The sequence below is a fragment of the Lithobates pipiens genome, unplaced genomic scaffold (assembly GCF_037356315.1).
Source record: "Lithobates pipiens isolate NorthernLeopardFrog02 unplaced genomic scaffold, aLitPip1_a1.2 Scaffold_22, whole genome shotgun sequence".
NCBI lineage: Eukaryota > Metazoa > Chordata > Amphibia > Anura > Ranidae > Lithobates > Lithobates pipiens.
In genome coordinates, this window is record NW_027507784.1 from 277,762,919 (window position 1) to 277,780,694 (window position 17,776).

The window sequence follows — 17,776 nt, forward strand, 5'->3', positions numbered from 1 at the left end:
TCCTTCTCAGAGGAACCTCCTTCCTGGACCTTGTAAAAGACCCAGAGCCCAGTCTTCCAATAGGAGAGGACTTACAGGCAAAACCTTGTTTCTTTGGATGACGAGGCCCAGGTACCATACCATCTTGGGAGTCAAAATATCGGCCCGAGATATGGATCCGGTTTGTTGTAGCCCTTAGGCCCCCGCAGGGACCTGCACAGAGCTTTCTTCATAGCACATGTTTTACGTGACCAACCACCAAAGACACTGGCAAAAAAAATGAGGTGCCTCCCATATGGGAGGGGTTATATAGGGGAGGAATTCTCCTTAATTGAGGGTTAACCAGTGTGCAATCACCAGAGGTGCCTATATAACCCACTATGTAATGAAGCTCCTGTGTCCCGTGATGTATGATCAAGAAAATGTGTTGCTTTATTCCATCTAATCTTTAGAAAAAGATTGGATCTGAAAATAGGATGAATTGCAAGATGACAATGTGATATTGAGATTATCGGCTATGCGATTAGCTATTTTCTGTGTCTATGGTATAAGATTAGCATTAGTAACATTGATTGGATAGAAACTGAGAATGATTAACCATATTGATTGCATGTGTGATGATACATGTGAAACATATATAAAGTAGATGATTGTGGTGAAAAACTTCAGATGTGTTCGGACTGATCTAAGGAAGGGCATGAACAAATCAGCCTTACTTGTAATCTTTGCCTGACAGATGATTGTAACGATTTTGTCTTGAATGACTCTACTTGCTTTGTAATATTTTTCTAAAGATTTGATAGAATAAAGCAACACATTTTTAAGTGCAGCAACCTTTATTCTTATATATACAAGGTCGGTGGGAGGACCTGTTTGCTGGCACTAGATTGAAAGCTGTGTGCAGTTCTCCTCTACAATTTAACCTATATATATATATATATATATATATATATATATATATATATATATATATATATATATATATATATTAATTTTGTTGGAATATGTATCACTATGTAAAAAATTTTTTGGATTTCGATATACATTATTATAATTATACATTATGGATACAAATCAATAAATACTACTTTGTTTACTAATTTACAGACTTGCAACTGTATGCTTCATATAAATTCCCATTTTCTTCTCCCCTTCCACATATTGGACCTTATTACAGTTTCATGGTCCAGCATCCAAGACACTATTTTGCTGATTGTTGGCTGAAACAGCCAGCAGTTCAGCAGTAAGAAAAAGGCTAATTTGAATTAAACAGCAAGGAAATGCAGATGGAAGCCTTACTCCAGTTCACAGACACTACCTAAGTACAACCAAAAATAAACTGGACTCTATGTTCAACTGCTGCTGAGACGACTAGCTAGATCATGTGCTACTATCCAGCTTATACTGTACAGTATGTTGCACACCCTATCAGCAGAGCAGAGAACAGGAGTCTTTTCATATTAACAAGCGGGTAATCACACGCTTGTTAATATGATAAGTTGGGCAGCTCCCACCCTCCATCCAGACCTGCAGGTCCTCCCGCCCCCAGCCCCGCTAATAGGATGACATAGCCAGAGGAGCGAGAGACCTTGGAGAGGAGACACAGGCTGAATCTTGCCTTTGCCTTGCCAAAGGTAGGACTGTGCAGGGGGGGAAGAGAGTAATAGGGGGCACTGTGATTAGAGAGACAATTGGGGGGCATGACTATAAGGGGCACTGTGAAGAGGGGCTGGCTGTGATTGCTAGAGGCTTTGTGATATAAAGGAGACTGCACTGTAAAGGGGCAATGTAATCATTACAGTGCCCTTTGACAGTGCAGTCCCCTTCCCATCACAGCCCCCCCCCCCCCCTTTACAGTGCAGCATACCTCCCAACTTTTTGAGGATGAGAATGAGGGACGCCTATTAGCAAATGTGTGTAGGCATAGTATACACCCCTTGCCATGCCCCCTTAAAGGAGAATCATACGAAAAAATGATTAGCTAAACCCACAAGTGCTTTTTTTTACCATTACTATTCCTTTATACTGGCTTTTGAAATATATAATTTACAAATGCAGAAATTTGGAAAATGGATGAAAGGTTTGGCACTGGAAAACACTTTTTGGAAGATAAAAAGCGCTTTTTATGTACAACTATATGGATCAGACCAAAAAGTGGGACGATTGAGGGACAGAGGGACTTTGTTCTAAATCAGGCACATTACCTCTTAATCAGGGACTGTTGGGAGCTATGGTGCAGTCCCCTTGCCGTCACACCCCCCCCCCCCCCCTTTACACTGCAGTCTGTGCTACATTAATGTAAAGGAGTCTGCACTGTAAAGGGGCATTGTGAGGTGATGGGGAACTGAGGACATGGTGGGACTGCTTCAAACAGGGAGACTGTGCTGTGAAGGGGAGCTGATCTAAAGGATGCTGCCATACAACATAAACCTGCTTTGCTTATATAATTTGTGAAAACATTGCAACTACCAAGTGTATTTTTAAATGAACTGCTGTATTCATTTATCTGCAGTACTACAATGTGTTCCCAATACTAAAACACTTCTTGAAAACGCCTGGCCGTGTTTTAAAGAGAATTGATGAGCTCAATGAAGTATTGCTGGAGCTTTTTAAACAAGCACAAGAGTCGAAATGTGAAGACTCCTTCAGGACTTACAGTGAAGCATTTCTACAGAAACAAGAAAGGGTAAGCATCATCCGTTACAAATACAGAATGGTTTTAATACCTTTGAAAATAATTTTAGCTGTGGAAACAGTGTACAAAAAAAGCAAAGGTATAGTCACCAGTAATGCCTGTAGCCGCCCTGCGGTTTTCCACAATTTTGAATTACTATGCCTTGTTCAGCATGGAGCAGGCATCTTGGTAGACAGGACTTTGCTTTCTCCTGTTAGAGTTGTCTTTCCAACTATTGGTGGCCGGATGACTGGTGGGATAACAATCAAGATGCAACAGGAGAAGTGCAAAAAAAAAAAAATGAGATTTACAGAATAATCTGGTGCCATCTGTCCATCTCTACAGCTCAAGTTAAAATTGCCACAGCCACAAAGCCAAGCATAGCAGCCAGGACATGTGTACAACCATATCTCCATGCCTCAAAGTTAATGAGGCGTGGAGGAATTCAGCTATGAAGAAGAACTAATTGTATTCTCTCTTGAGAAGAGGAGATATGATTAAAATGTATAAATACATAAGGGGTGCATATAGTGAAATTGGTGTTGAGCTATTCACTTTAAAGTCATCACAGAAGACAAGGGGACTGTCCGGTCACCTGGGACCAGGTGACAGATGCACTCCATAGAAATAGGAAGTGCACCGCTAAGATAGTGGACCCTAGGACTGACTGCTGCCGATTGTACCCAGGGAGGTTTAGGAAGCAGGTCTACTGGATCATTAGCACAGATCCCAATTGGAACATAGATTCCCCAGGGTGCAGAGTCTAAGAGCCAGCAGGTGTTCACCAGAGCCTCTAGTGGTGAGGATGGACTGCGCTGCAGTCTGGCTCCAGGTCGCAGCCCCTAGGCTCTCACAGCTCACGCCCATGGTAGACTACAGGTGAAGGAAACAGCAGGCTTGAACAACAAGGATAGTAAAGGGATAAGGCAGAGGTCAGGGCAACTAGCAGACAAGTACAACAGAGTACACGCCAAAGGTTCAGGGTCACAGTCGGACAGGGATAGTCAGGGACGTGCCAAAAGGCCAGGGTCATGAGCAGACAGGAAAAGTTGAGAACATGCCAAGGTCGGTAATAGAGACAAACGTAGAGCACGCAGCAAGCAGGAAACAGGAAGCCAAACACACAGTGAATACACAATGGTTGATCAGTACCGCTGGCTTGCAGTGCACAGGTTAATATAGGGTTCCCTGATAGGGCCTGGGGTGGAGCCATGCTTAGAGGAGAGGTTATAAAAGCCACCAGTTGGAAGTGGCTGGCCTCTTAGTCTGAACACATGAGGAGAGGAGAAGCAGACAGAGGAAGATTACTGCATAACCATGACAGGGACACTCTACATCTGGAGGAATACAGGAAAGGCTGCTTCACAGTAAGAGCTGTGAAAATGTGAAATAGACTCCCTCAAGAGGTGTTTCTTGACAGTAGGTTGTTTTAAGAACAGCCTGGATACACATAATATAACTGAATACTAATACTAATACTAATGTATAGGTAAAGTTGATCCAATTGCCTCTTGGGGGATCAGGAAGGAATTTTTTCCCCTGCTGGAGAAAATTGGATTATGCTTTATTGGGGTTTCTTGCATCCTCTGGATCAACTATGGGTAAAGGATCGTACTGTATATATAGGATTGTAAAGAAAGAATGTTTTTTCCCCCATTTTATTGTTTAAACTAGATAGACGTGTGTCTTTTTTCAACCAAACTAACTATGTAACTATCAGCTTTAATGTTAAAATTCATGTAAACAGCCAGATGGCAGTAGTAATGAGGCTGAACAACCTGTTTTTACCTCCGTGTGCCCACTAGTGTGAAAGAGCACTAGCTGAGTCAGAACTATTAGCAACTAGTTCAAGTCAATGGTATATAGGGGCATAATTATAAAGCAATGACTTTGACATTGTAGTAATTTGAAAAGTGCACCAGGAAGATGTTGTTTGTTGCTTTAATGCCCTTATAATAGAGTATATTGAGGATTAAAATATGATCTAACTACCAGCATTTAGGAGAAACAACCAACCATTTTTCGGTGTAAATCAAAAATAACCCCCAGCAGCTGGAATAACCTTATCCCCTTGGACAAGTAGATCTCTTTATTTTAACCACTTCAATACCAGACACTTTCAAAAAAATTTAATTGATGTTAATATTTACCCAAAAGGAAAAGACGTTAGAGGACAAAGAAAAGATCTTTACAGAGAAGAACATGCTGGCTTCGACTTTTGATCTCATGCTTGGTGGTACAGAGACAACCTCCACTACATTACAGTGGGCCATCCTCCTCATGATGAAATACCCTCATATACAAAGTAAGGATTGTAGCCAGCTGCTCAATAGACAATATTATGGACTGTGCAATTTCCTGAGTATTCCTCAGGACTAGGGGGAATCAATTGAAAAGAAACGAATTTAAAAAGCATAATATTCTAGCGCTCTTTGAGAACGAAATCTCTATTTGCAGCAGTAAACACTCATGACCCCCCTTCAACTCCTATTGGCTCACACACTACCCCTCCCCTTGCCCTTCTTTTAGAAACTTACAAGATCCAAGCCCTAAGCTTCTCCTTTTTTTACTAGATGATGTACTTTGCCAATGCTTGCCTATTCCAGCTACAGCCATTGGAATACTCTAACAATTAGAGGAATCAGCTGAAAGATCAGACAGAGGGCAGTTTTAACTTGAATTTTACTAAACAGATGCAGAGTAGGATAAATTTAGTCAATTGGCAAAAGGTGTGCATACAGTACAGAACAATGTAAAACCAAGTGTGAAGTACAAACAGGAGCTTATGAGAGCAAGGTCTCTGCAAATCAATAATGACACTGAGTGGCAGAACAACAATGTTTCTATAAGGTTATGTAGCCACAGATACTAGAGAACAATAAATATTTCAGTAAACAGTAAAGTCCAGGTAAGGTCTGGGTACACAGGTTAAAAGGTGGAGGGATCCCTGGGCTGGCACCACAGGCAAGTGGCTTAAGGAGTCCCAAGGCTGGTAGCCACAGGCAGGCAGATTGAGACGTAGGGCTACCCACTTGAAGAGCAGTATTCTGGTAGCAATTGGAGCAATGCTGTCTACAGTGACTTGGTTGGGTCTTCTGTTGAAGCTGTATGCTTTTGGCTCCTGCCGAGCTGTTTACAGTCAAGGACTATCAGTGGGTGACAGTACACCTGACTGCAGATCATATGGTCAGCCACCTCTGCTTCATTAGGCCTTGTCTCTCTGCACTGCAGAGGGTGGGAAACAGAAAAAAATATTCCCTAGTCATGTCCAGGGACTTGTGGGAACCCATAGGGTTGTGGGAAAAGAAGATGGAGTCCATACCTGCACGTAAGCATGGTGAGTCAAGGGGCAATGTACTACAGTGTTAAGCATGTTACATATCAAAAAATCCTTTGGTTTTATAATGAAAAAAATAATCCTAATTGTGGAAACCTAATAAGTAAACCTATACTCTCAGCTGACCACAATTTCAGTGCTGCCAGGCTCTGCCAGACTCAAAGAATAAAAACCTAAATAAAACAGCTAATTAACCACTTCAATACTGGGCACTTTTACCCCCTTTCTGCCCAGGCCAATTTTCAGCTTTTAGTGCTGTCATACTTTGAATGACCATTACGCGCAAATAATTACCAAATAATTACCCTTATAAATAATAATAAATAATATAAAATAAAATAAAATAATAATAACCATTTCCTCACAAATAGATCTTTCTTTTGGTGGTATTTAGGCACCACTGGATTTTTATTTTTTTTCTAAAGAAGCCAAAAAGACAGAACATAACATTTTGCAAATAAATAATCTTTCATAAATAATCTTTTTTTTTGTACGATTTTTTTTTAACACACTGTGACCAAAGCAATACACTGGTACAGATGGGCTGTGATTGGCCCTGTCTGTACCATATGATCACTGTGACCAATCACAGCTAGCAACACAATGGTACTTTAACCTCAACTGGTTAAACACTATGGTTGCGAATTTTAAAATTATAAGCAAGCATTTTTTCTGAATAAAAATTACTCATTTAATGTTTACTATTCTGATTAGCTATGATTGGCCACAGTTAATCACATGGTACAGATGGGCTGTGATTGGCCCTGTCTGTGATGTGATGGCCCTGTCTGTGATGACTGTGACCCATTACAGAGCTCATCACAATAATACACACTGAAAAGCATGAATCAAAGCCTTTCATTGTGTACAACTTTCATGTTATCTGCTGTGGTTGGCCACAGCAGTCACAAGGTACCAGCAGCAAGTCGGTACAGTGATCTGTCATTAGCTGTGTCTGGTGGACGCAGTGGGCGACAGATCATGCCAGAGCACAACCCTTCATATGATGTTCTCCCAAAACAACAGTGCTCCCGCCCAGCCGTCATTTTACAATAGGCCGGGTGGGAAGGTGTTAAAAACCAGTGAATTTGCTGTGTTGTATTTGAATCATTCCAAATATTAGAATGTTAAAAACATACTGTATCAGTATAAGTTAGCTTATGTATAACAATTACTTTTTAAGAAGATTGTCCCCTACCAGCAAATGGGATCATTAATTGTGTGTGTTCCTAACCAGGGACAGTTATATCCCTTCTAATCATATATCTTCCAATATATACTGAGTGCACCCAGCAGTCATTACTATGTGATAGATGGTTGACAGGCGAGAGCAAGCTGCTGTAGTTTTTGATCAGTAAGGGAATACATATTGATTGTAATGCATTACAATTAATATATTAGTATATACATTAGACATTTTAAAATTATAAAAGCTTTCCAATGATATCTAAAATCACAATTTTTTTGTCTTAAGAAAAAGTTCAGGATGAGATTGAAGATGTGATTGGGCTGGAGCGTCCTCCAAGGTGGGATGACCAGAAGGTGCTGCCTTATTGCCTGGCAGTAGTGCATGAAATTCAACGTTTTGGTAACATCATTCAATATCTAGCACATGTCACACCCACAGATATCAGCTTCAGAGGCTACACTATACCGAGGGTAAGAATTTAAAGTAGACCTTCAATCAAAGACTTTGCATCATTTGAATCATGCCTCTCCCAGTTACATATTTGTAGGTATTTCTTCATGGTGAAGTACATTTTTTGATTGGCTGTCCACTGACCCTCATATGTACAGTGGCGTTTCAGCAGCCATATTTGATTTGGGAGTCAGCTCTCACTTCTTGATCACTCAGCTGACGCCGAAATCCCAGAGTTAAAACTGAGATGACTGGTTTGATGGCCATCTGCTGTATGTGCAGCCTCTGCATTGCCAACATTGAGTTCCACCATGTCAGAAATGAGGCGGTTGGTGGGCAAGTTTCCTTCCCTTTGAATGTCAGCCAGCCGAGCACTGGCATTGTATGACCGGCAGAAAAGACCATAGATTTTTCTGGACTGCCTCAGGAGATCTTGTAAGCTTAGGTACCTGCTCAAGAACCGCTGCACCACCAAATTCAGGACGTGTTCCAAACATGGAACATGAGTCAATTGTCCCTGTCAGAGGGCGGCGGAGAGAAGGTAGGTGCCATGGTCGCATACAACCATTCCTGGGTGAAGCTGGCATGATGTCAACCACCTCTGAGTCTGCCCCTGCAGAGCTGACAGAATATCTGACTCCTAGGCAGAGTGGCTCCTGTCCCCTAGGCAGACCAACTTAAGCACCGCATGGCATGTTTTAGCCTGACTGCTTGCATAGCTCCTTGAACACTTACGGAGCACCGCTGGTTCAGAGGACAAATCTGCAAAAGAAGCCATAGAGGAAGAAGAGGAGGAACGGGTGGAGGAGAGAGCTGTGGCAGAATCACTGTGGTGTGGTGGCGGAACGAGCTCCAACAACACTGAACCCTGTCCTGCATCCTTCCCAGGTGCCAGCAGAGTTACCCAGTGCACAGTGAAGGAAAGGTAATGTCCCTACCCATGCCTGCTGGACCATGAGTCAGCCGTAATATGAACCTTACTGCTGACCACCCTGTCCAAGGAGGCCAAAACATTGCATTGCACATGCCGGTAGAGGGCCGGAGAAGAAATGAGTTCAAAGTCTGTATGGCAACAGATGTATAATGGCAATATGATTCCACCCGTAGACAAAAATTGCTTAAAGGGTAGTCGGGACGAGGTTTAACCGGAGTTTCGAATACAGCTCATGGGTTACCGGATAGTTTTCAGTGGAATCAAATTGCCATTATACATCTGTTACCATACAGACTTTGGAACTCATTTCTTCTTAAGCTTACAGCAGGTTTGATCTGGCATTCATTTTCATCTTTAATAATTGCCTCTCCTGGTTCTTAATATGGAATCTATCGCATACCTTACAGCGGAGTCCAAAATGCTGAGGGTGGCCTCTTGCACAGTTCCGGTCTCAACACCCCTGGTAGTGGGGACAGGGAGTGCTGGGGCAAAGAAAGGGTGCAGGTGCCTGCAGGCTGAAGGCTGGAGCTTGGAGATACAGGATCCTCTCGGAGGAAGCCGTGAAGACTGATCACCAAAACTGTTCATCGGGAGCCAGGCAGGTAAGTGGATTCAGGAACAACTGCAACGTCAGGAACAGGCAAGGTTGGCAACTGGCTGGCAACAAGGTACATAAACGGAAGGCAAGTTCGTAGTCAAGGACAGGCAGAGGTTGGCAACAAAATGGCAGTGAGGTATAGAATCAGGAAGCGGAGCCATAGAAGAGAATCCAAGCCAAGGTCTGTATAATCAGTAGAGGTAGATAACATGCAGGGGTGATCCAGGAGAGTGGTCAAGGAAGCTGGGTTTGTCAGGAGCAAGGTAGCAGGTCAAACAGAAATCAGGAACTCAGGAACAAGCTGAAGACGATCCAGCACTGGTATGAAGCAGAGACTCTGTTTATATAGGACGCCATGCGCCAGGATTGGCGGACGTGAATGTGCGTGCGCGAGTGCGCACGTTCGTTCCGGAACTCGTTCTCCTCTGTCTGGGACTCCGCGCATGCCCATTGGCATTAGCGGAATGGGAATTAGCCACTACTGCTCGGAGGCGGTCATTAGCACTGTGAGTTCTCTGACAGAATCACTTCAATTGAGCTAAAATATATTTGACTATACTCCACTCTCTACCCCTGACAAAGGTGTAAAAAAAACTCGAAACGCATCGGGTATCAGGATGCATTACCCATCAGAAAGTATCAGTGTCAATTCATATTTTAGTCATAATTTGGTCTTTGGTTTATGTTCTCTGTATGTACATATTGTTTAGACAGTACACATCTTTTTATCATTGATCGTATTGTTTGATCGATCATCATTCAAATATTAAAATAATATTTCAATATTAGATTAGTGTTGGTAGTCTTTCAAAGTCCCACTTGGAGGGTATTCTTCTTTGTTCTATCTACACCAGGGATAGGACCACCACACTATTTCATCTGATATGGTGGAAGCCTTTTCTTTGTTTCTAAAATCAATAGGTGGTGTACTGGTAGCAGACTGGCTGCAAGTACTTGGGACACCTATTGCTATATCTTCATTCCTCTCAGTGCAGGTTTTTGAGAGGACTGGAGGTATAGTAGGGTTGGAAATCCCAGATAAGGAGCAAGGAGAAGTCCGCCTTTTTCTTTGATGTGGGTCTTTCAAATGCTGTTGCCAATGGACTGCATGGCAGGTCATCATATGTCTGGTCAAGCATGTGGTGCCCAAGTGGCTGCTGTTCTGGCTACACTTGATCCACTTCAGACATAGGTTGCAAACAGCAAGGGTGCGATCTGCTGCACACGGGTGGAAAAGGCCCACACCGAGGAACTTTTAAAAGTCAGCAGGGAGTCAGCAGCACACTGCACCTACGGAGCTCTGCGGTGTGATACAATAGGGTGGCTGCCCTTAATCTGCCCCCTAGAGGACATCCTGCCTCGTTGTACTTTCTCCTCCGCTTCCTCACTTTCCTCCTTTCTTCTCTCAGGCAGGCACCCAAGTATAGTCAGTCACCTTAGCATCCCTTCCCTCCTCATCACTGAAGCAAACTTGGCAGTATGCTGCAACTGGGGGAACATGACTGCCAGTTTCTTGCCCTTCTGTTGCACCCCCCTCTCTCTAGGCTCATGTTACTCCCTTCCTTTACCTCGGAACCAACATTGGAGCCTTCAAATCGATGCTCATCCTCCAGCAGCTTGTACCCAACACTGTAGCTGAATAATTCTGGGGACTCCTCCTTGCATGATGGTGTGGCTATGGAAGGAGTGACTGTGGACAAGGAGCTGACGGAATAGGCTGCTTTAGCAGCTGCATTGGAAGCCAAACTACTCTGAGCCTGGGTTACAGAGGATGAGAAGAATGAGGACGGCTTTGTTATTTACTCCACCAACTCTTCTGCATGTTGTGGCTCAATAACACAGCCAGCAGCAGAAAAAAAGGACAAGCGTGCCCCATGGCCACCTGCAGAGGATGCACCATGTTCACAACCACCACTGTTGAGTGTAGACACAGAGGCTGCTTGTCTCCTTTAGTGCCCTGTGAGCATCTGCCTCTTCTTGGTGGCCTTCAGGACATGATGTATTTTTAGTTTTGCAACACCACACTACACTGAATACACTGTAATGTATGGACTACACTGAATGTAGAGCATATATATATATATATATATATATACTGTATATATATATTATATATTAGACTGTAGATATAGGCTACAAAGAATGCAGAATATATATATATATATATGAAATGACACTTTGCTACAATGTAAAGTAGTGAGCGTACAGCTTGTATAACAGTGTAAATTTGATGTCCCCTCAAAATAATACAACACACAGCCATTCATGTCTAAACCGCTGGCAACAAAAATGAGTACACCCCTTAGTGAAAATGTTCAAATTGGGCCCAATTAGCCATCCTTCCCCCTGCCCCGGTGTCAAGCGACTCGTTAATGTTACAAGGTCTCAGGTGTGTTAAATTTGGTGTTATCGCTTTAATGCAGACCATACACGGTCGAATTTCGAACTAATTTTCTTTTCAAAATCAGAAAATTTGTTTTTTTTGTGATCCGATGATGCCACCATTGATTTTCGAAATTCTACCGACCAAGCCTTCAATTTCACCTCATGTTGCTACAGAAAAGAATTTTCTTGGCTGGGAATCTTCTTTTCTCTCCGTAAATTTTCTTTCATCACCGTACATTTTCTTTTATCTCCGTACATTTTCTTTTCTTATTATGTTTCTCGCACGATTCTCCCATCATTCATTAGAAAATCGTTAGTTTTTCTAAAAATTTCCAACATGTCCGATTCCTCAAATTTTATTTCCGCACGAAAATCGGCTGTTGCTGCAGCCCACTAATGGTGCGAAATTCATATGAAAATTCTTAGATACGATTTTCGAAAGAAAATTCTTTCAAAATTCGAACCGTGTATGGCCGGCATTACTCTCTCAAACTGGTCACTGGAAGTTCAACTCTGCACCTCACAGCAAAGAACTCTCTGAGGATCTGAGAAAAAGAATTGTTGCTCTACATAAAGATGGCCTAGGCTATAACAATATTGCCAAGACCCTGAAACTGAGCTGCAGCATGGTGGCCAAGACCATACAGCGGTTTAACAGGACAGGTTCCACTCAGAACAGGCCTCGCCATGGTCGACCAAAGGAGTTGAGTGCACATGCTCAGCGTCATATCCAGAGGTTGTCTTTGGGAAATAGATGTATGAGTGCTGCCAGCATTGCTGCAGAGGTTGAAGGGGTGGGGGGGTCAGCCTGTCAGTGCTCAGACCATATGCAGCACACTGCATCAAATTGGTCTGCATAGCTGTCATCCCAGAAGGAAGCCCCTTCTAAAGATGATGCACAAGAAAGCCTGCAAACAGTTTACTGAAGACAAGCAGACTAAGGACAGAGATTACTGGAACCTGTCTTGAGGTCTGATGAGACCAAGATAAAAGTATTTGGTTCAGATGGGGTCAAGTGTGTGTGGCGACAACCAGGTGAAGAGTACAAAGACAAGTGTCTTCATTCAAGTCAAGCATGATGGTGGGAGTGTCATGGTCTGGGGCTGCATGAGTGCTGCAGGCACTGGGTAGCTACAGTTCATTGAGGGAACCATGAATGCTAACATGTACTGTGACATACTGAAGCAGAGCAGGAACCTCTACCTTAAAAGACTGGCCTGCAGGGCAGTATTCCAACATGATAACGACCCCAAACACACCTCCAAGATGACCACTACCTTGCTAAAGAAGCTGAGGGTAAAGGTGATCGACTGGCCAAGCATTTAGGTCTCCAGACCTAAACCCTATTGAGTATCTGTTGGGCATCCTCAAATGGAAGGTGGAGGAGTTCAAGGTCTCTAAAATCCGCCAGCTCCATGATGTCGTCATGGAGGAGTGAAAGAGTACTCCAGTGGTAACCTGTAAAGCTCTGGTGAACTCCATGCACAAGAGGGTTAAGGCAGTTCTGGAAAATAATGGTTAGCACTTTCACCTTGCAGCAATAGGGTCGCTGGTTCAAATCCTGACCATGACAACATCTGCCTGGAGTTTGCATGTTCTCCCTGTGCCTGCGTGGGTTTCCTCCGGGTACTCTGGTTTCCTCCCACACTCCAAAGACATGCTGGTAGGTTAATTAGACCTTGTCAAAAAAAAAAAAAAAAAATTGGCCTTAATATGTGTGTATGTGTATGTCAATGTTGTATGTGGTTGTAAGCGTGTCAGGACCTTATGGGGTAAAGGACCACGCAAAGCCGCAGATGGACTCTGGTGGCAAGAAAGCGCCCTGAGGCGATTCAGTTCGCATAGGTATCGCTATACAAGTCACTCATTCAATCATTCATTCACTTCTGGCCCCAATTTGGACATTTTCACTTAGGGGTGTACTCACTTTTGTTGCCAGCTGTTTAGACATTAATGGCTGTGTGTTGAGTTGTTTTGAGGGGGCAGCAAATTTACACTGTTATACAGGCTGTAAACTCACTACTTGACATTGTAGCAAAGTGTCATTTCTTCGGTGTTGTCACATGAAAAGATAGAAGAAAATATTTAGAAAAATGTGAGGGGTTTACTCAGTTTCGTGAGATACTGTATATACTAGACTGACTGACTATATATATATATATATATATATATATATATATATATATATATATATATCAAATACACTGCTACTAACTGAATAACCTACCTGCTTAATCTAACTCAGGCTATCTCTCTATCCATGCCAACAACACTACACATGGTTGCCGTGTAAGCAGCCTTATATAGTGTGGGGCATGGACTTAGTCCCCCTGAGCCATGATTGGCCAAAGGCCAATCATGGCTCTCTTAGCAGAGGGCACTAGGATTGGCCAAAGCACGCAAGTCAGGTGCATGCTTTGGCCAATCATCATCATTCATTCTGCAAACAGACGAACACCCGATGTTCGAGTCTAACTTATGTTCGACCCGAACATGAAGCTCATCCCTACTCCTTACATATATCTGTTAGTAGTTATGCTTAGTAGTTACTAGTTATCTATTAGTATTTATTAGTATGCTTTTAGTCCTGCAGTAGAACAGCGCATTTATTATTATGGTTGGTAGTAGAGGGATATTTGTTGCTTCTGATATTGGAATAAAAAATTATCTTATCTCTTATTTTTTAACAGGGAACCCCAGTGGTCCCTCTTTTTACATCAATTCTATATGATGAAACCAAATGGGAGAGTCCTAGGGAATTTAACCCCAATCATTTCCTTGATGCTGATGGGAAGTTTCTAAAGAGAGATGAATTCTTTGCTTTCTCCAAAGGTGAGTAAAGAAATTATTGACTATACAAGTTTTATTACAAGGGATGCATCAGAGTCCACTAACAGCTTACTGCACTCAGTAAATAAAGAACAGCATAGCTGCACTTCTCTAACTTATTTGCAAGTAATATACTGTATACTACCTATATGAAACAATCGGCCTGCGGTTGAGTGTAAGTTGTTGATAGTTAGATCCCTTCTTTCTTCTGCTGTGTTTTAGAAGTTTAGAACAGCTGGACCTGCACTCTTTCCTTTACCCCCACCTGGACTGTGGTATTTTCACACTGTGCTCTTCATACCTTGTGCCAGTAAACAGACCTTAAAGTGAGTTTAAAGCAGTCATTCTGAGCCTGATCAAAGGTGCTTGTTTCCAGTTCCTCTGGATACTTTGGTTGAAACTGGAACTACCCACTGATTTTGCTTCTACCTGCTGCCTGTCCTGACCTTCTGCCTAATACAATGGGATTGCACCTTAGTGATGTTCCAGACTCCTGTTTGGTGGCACAGAGGGTCCACTGTACTACATGACACTATAAAGCAGTTGGTTTAAAGGATAAGGGCTATATTGATATCTTTGAGATGGGATTGCAGGAGACAAGGGGTGAGATCTCCAATGCTTTGTGCGGTGGTCAGTGTACTTCAGAGGTAGACATAAATACTAGGCTTGTGCGATTCGTTTTGTAACAAATTGAAATTCGGCCAAATTTTGCATCTTTCGGACATTTGGATGCATCCGAATGTCCGAATAAAAAAATAACGAATTACAACAAATACTAAAGAAATTATAGTGGATATAACGAATGAATTCAACATGATTTGTTAATTCTTTAAAGATCTAATGAAACAAATGGTCAGCTCAAAGTAAATCTTATAGCCCAATCAACTGATTAATTTTGTGCCGGAGGATGGATTACTGGCAAAGTGCACTCCTGAGAACTGAGTTAGAAGGGTGATGTATTGTATTTGAGCCGAGAAGAAGAGACGTTGTCATTGTGTGTGTTAAAAGATTCAATAAACAAATGACTTTCCAAACTACAAATCATTATCACGAATGTATATATATACATAAATATCGAATTTCAACCAATACGAATGAAATTATAGCGCATATAACGAATGAATTCGACATGATTCGAGATTCAGTATAACGAATATTGACACGCTACGAATAATAACGAATTACCTGAAAACTTATTAACGTAACATAACAAATATAACAGAACGTAATTTTGTATTTTACGAATGACAACGAACCGAAACTAAACAAAATTTTCCATTGTGCACAAGTCTAAAAAATACTATGTAAGTGAAGGCGTGTAAGGGCCACTCTGACGTAGTCCCTATCCTTGTTGATGCTTTGAAGGACATTGCCTGTCTGAGTCTAAACACAACAGCAATATATGTAAATGCTGCACTAACTACACATTGGCTGGGGAGTGAATGAAAATAGAGTGTCAATTTTAATACTAACTTTGCCCTGATAACCATTTATTCTTCTTTTACACACAGGACGCAGGGTGTGTGCTGGGGAGAGTCTGGCCAGGATGGAGCTTTTCTTGTTCTTCACAGGAATGCTACAAAAATTTACATTCACTCCTCCACCAGGAGTGAAAAGGGAAAGCTTGGACCTCACTGCAGATGTTTTCTTTATTATGAGACCTAAGAGCTACCATGTTGTTGCCACACCCAGAATATAGACAATTTACGAATTTAAAAAAATTACAACATGCAGTTTGCAATAGATTTTTCTTGTCAAATTTGTTTATTGAATTTTAACAATTACTATACATAAGTACATATGGTGGCAACAAAAGAAGTAGTAGTTCCAACATAAACTAAAAGTAGTTTAACTAAAACAAGTTTAGCATGGATCTAACTATTCAAAAGATTGCGTCATACAATGTATAAGCCCATGTACACATGGTCGGACATTCCGACAACCAAATCCGTCAGATTTTGTCCGACGGATTTTGTCCGAAACTGTTGCATACACACAGTCAGACAAAGTTGTCAGAAAATCCGATCGTACTTAACATGATGACGTTATTTCGTTACGACGGGACTACGTTCAGGCTAGTGGCCAATAGCTTTGGTTTAGGAATTTGATCTGAGCATGCGTGGCACTTTGTCGGATCGGAATTCTCTACACATGATCGGACAAAGTCCGATCGGATCATGTTGTCGGAAAATTTTATAGACAAGTTTGAAAACTTGCTCCTTCGGATGTTCTGACGGAAACAGTCCGATGGAGACCACACACACAGTCGGATTATCCGACAATACGGTTCGATCGGACACTTTCCGTCGGAATCTCCATGTGTACAAGGGCTAAGAGAGAATAAAACCAACTTAGACCAGGTTAATATAAGATGACCTCAGATAAAAAAAAAAAAAAAAGGTCTTAATTATCATCAAGAGTATAGTTAAAAAAAAATAATAATAATCATTTATTATAGAATCTAAAATCTTATACTACATATTGGAACTAAGTACAATTAGTATAATGATGACCAAGGAAATAAAAGTTCTGAACTATAAAAGAGTAAATTTGCAATTGATTTTTAAAAAGTCATGCATCTCAGTTGTCTGAGATGTATCATGTAATATACGGAGCACTTTGCCTTTTACAAGCTGATTATTTTTACAGCATTTTACAGCATAGTCATATTCTATGTAGTACTATGTGATATATACTTGTATTGTGACATAGTTCAGAAAGAGTTAAGGTATGCTTTGTAAACCCTACCCTAGCGCTTTTTTGTGCAGTTAAAGCAGTTGTATACCCGCACATTTAAAAAAAAAAAAAAAAAACCTGAAAGGCAAAGGCATAATGAGCTAATATGCAGTGCATAATAGCTCATTATGAAATACCTCAGAACAAAGCCCCCATATCGAAGCCCGGTCCACGCCGAGGGAGCTGACATCCTGCCCTTGGCGTGTCTTCCGGGTTCCAGCGTTGTGAGTGCCCAGAGCCGTGATGACGTCACTCCCGTGCATGCTCGCAGGAGTTTTCTTCCCGGCAAGGTCCAGCAGCTGTCTCAGTCTCTCAGCAATCTGCACAGCCCAGTGCTGCAGTGAGCTTGGAGGAGAGCAGAGCAGAAAGCCGGGGACTGACAATCACGACACTCTCTGCTCACAGAATGCTAAAAACTGAGCGATCAGCAGTCTTTGATGGGATCAATGCTGCATGCACCAAGGTGAGTATAAATTCTCTTTTAAGATATACAGTATATATATATATATATATATATATATATATATATATATATATATATATATATATAAAACATGATTTAGGAGTATGCCCATTCAGCCAAAAGAACATTTGTGAGATCCGTTTCTAAATAAGTTTTAGGTCAGAGCTTTGTGCAGTGTATTTAAGTACCTTCAAACCAAACT

At 41.8% G+C, this 17,776-nt stretch overlaps 1 protein-coding gene across 1 annotated transcript in view; it reads left to right on the forward strand.

Moving 5' to 3' along the window:
- The window catches only part of LOC143924672 (cytochrome P450 2W1-like), a 35,430-nt gene extending 18,353 nt beyond the window's left edge, over positions 1 to 17,077 (forward strand). Inside the window, exons 5-9 of the mRNA XM_077449076.1 lie at positions 2,492 to 2,665; positions 4,811 to 4,958; positions 7,465 to 7,649; positions 14,237 to 14,378; positions 15,887 to 17,077. Of these exons, the coding sequence (XP_077305202.1) occupies positions 2,492 to 2,665; positions 4,811 to 4,958; positions 7,465 to 7,649; positions 14,237 to 14,378; positions 15,887 to 16,074 (837 nt within the window). The 3' untranslated portion in view covers positions 16,075 to 17,077. The remainder of the gene's footprint in view (positions 1 to 2,491; positions 2,666 to 4,810; positions 4,959 to 7,464; positions 7,650 to 14,236; positions 14,379 to 15,886) is intronic.
- The last annotated feature ends 699 nt before the right edge of the window (positions 17,078 to 17,776 follow it).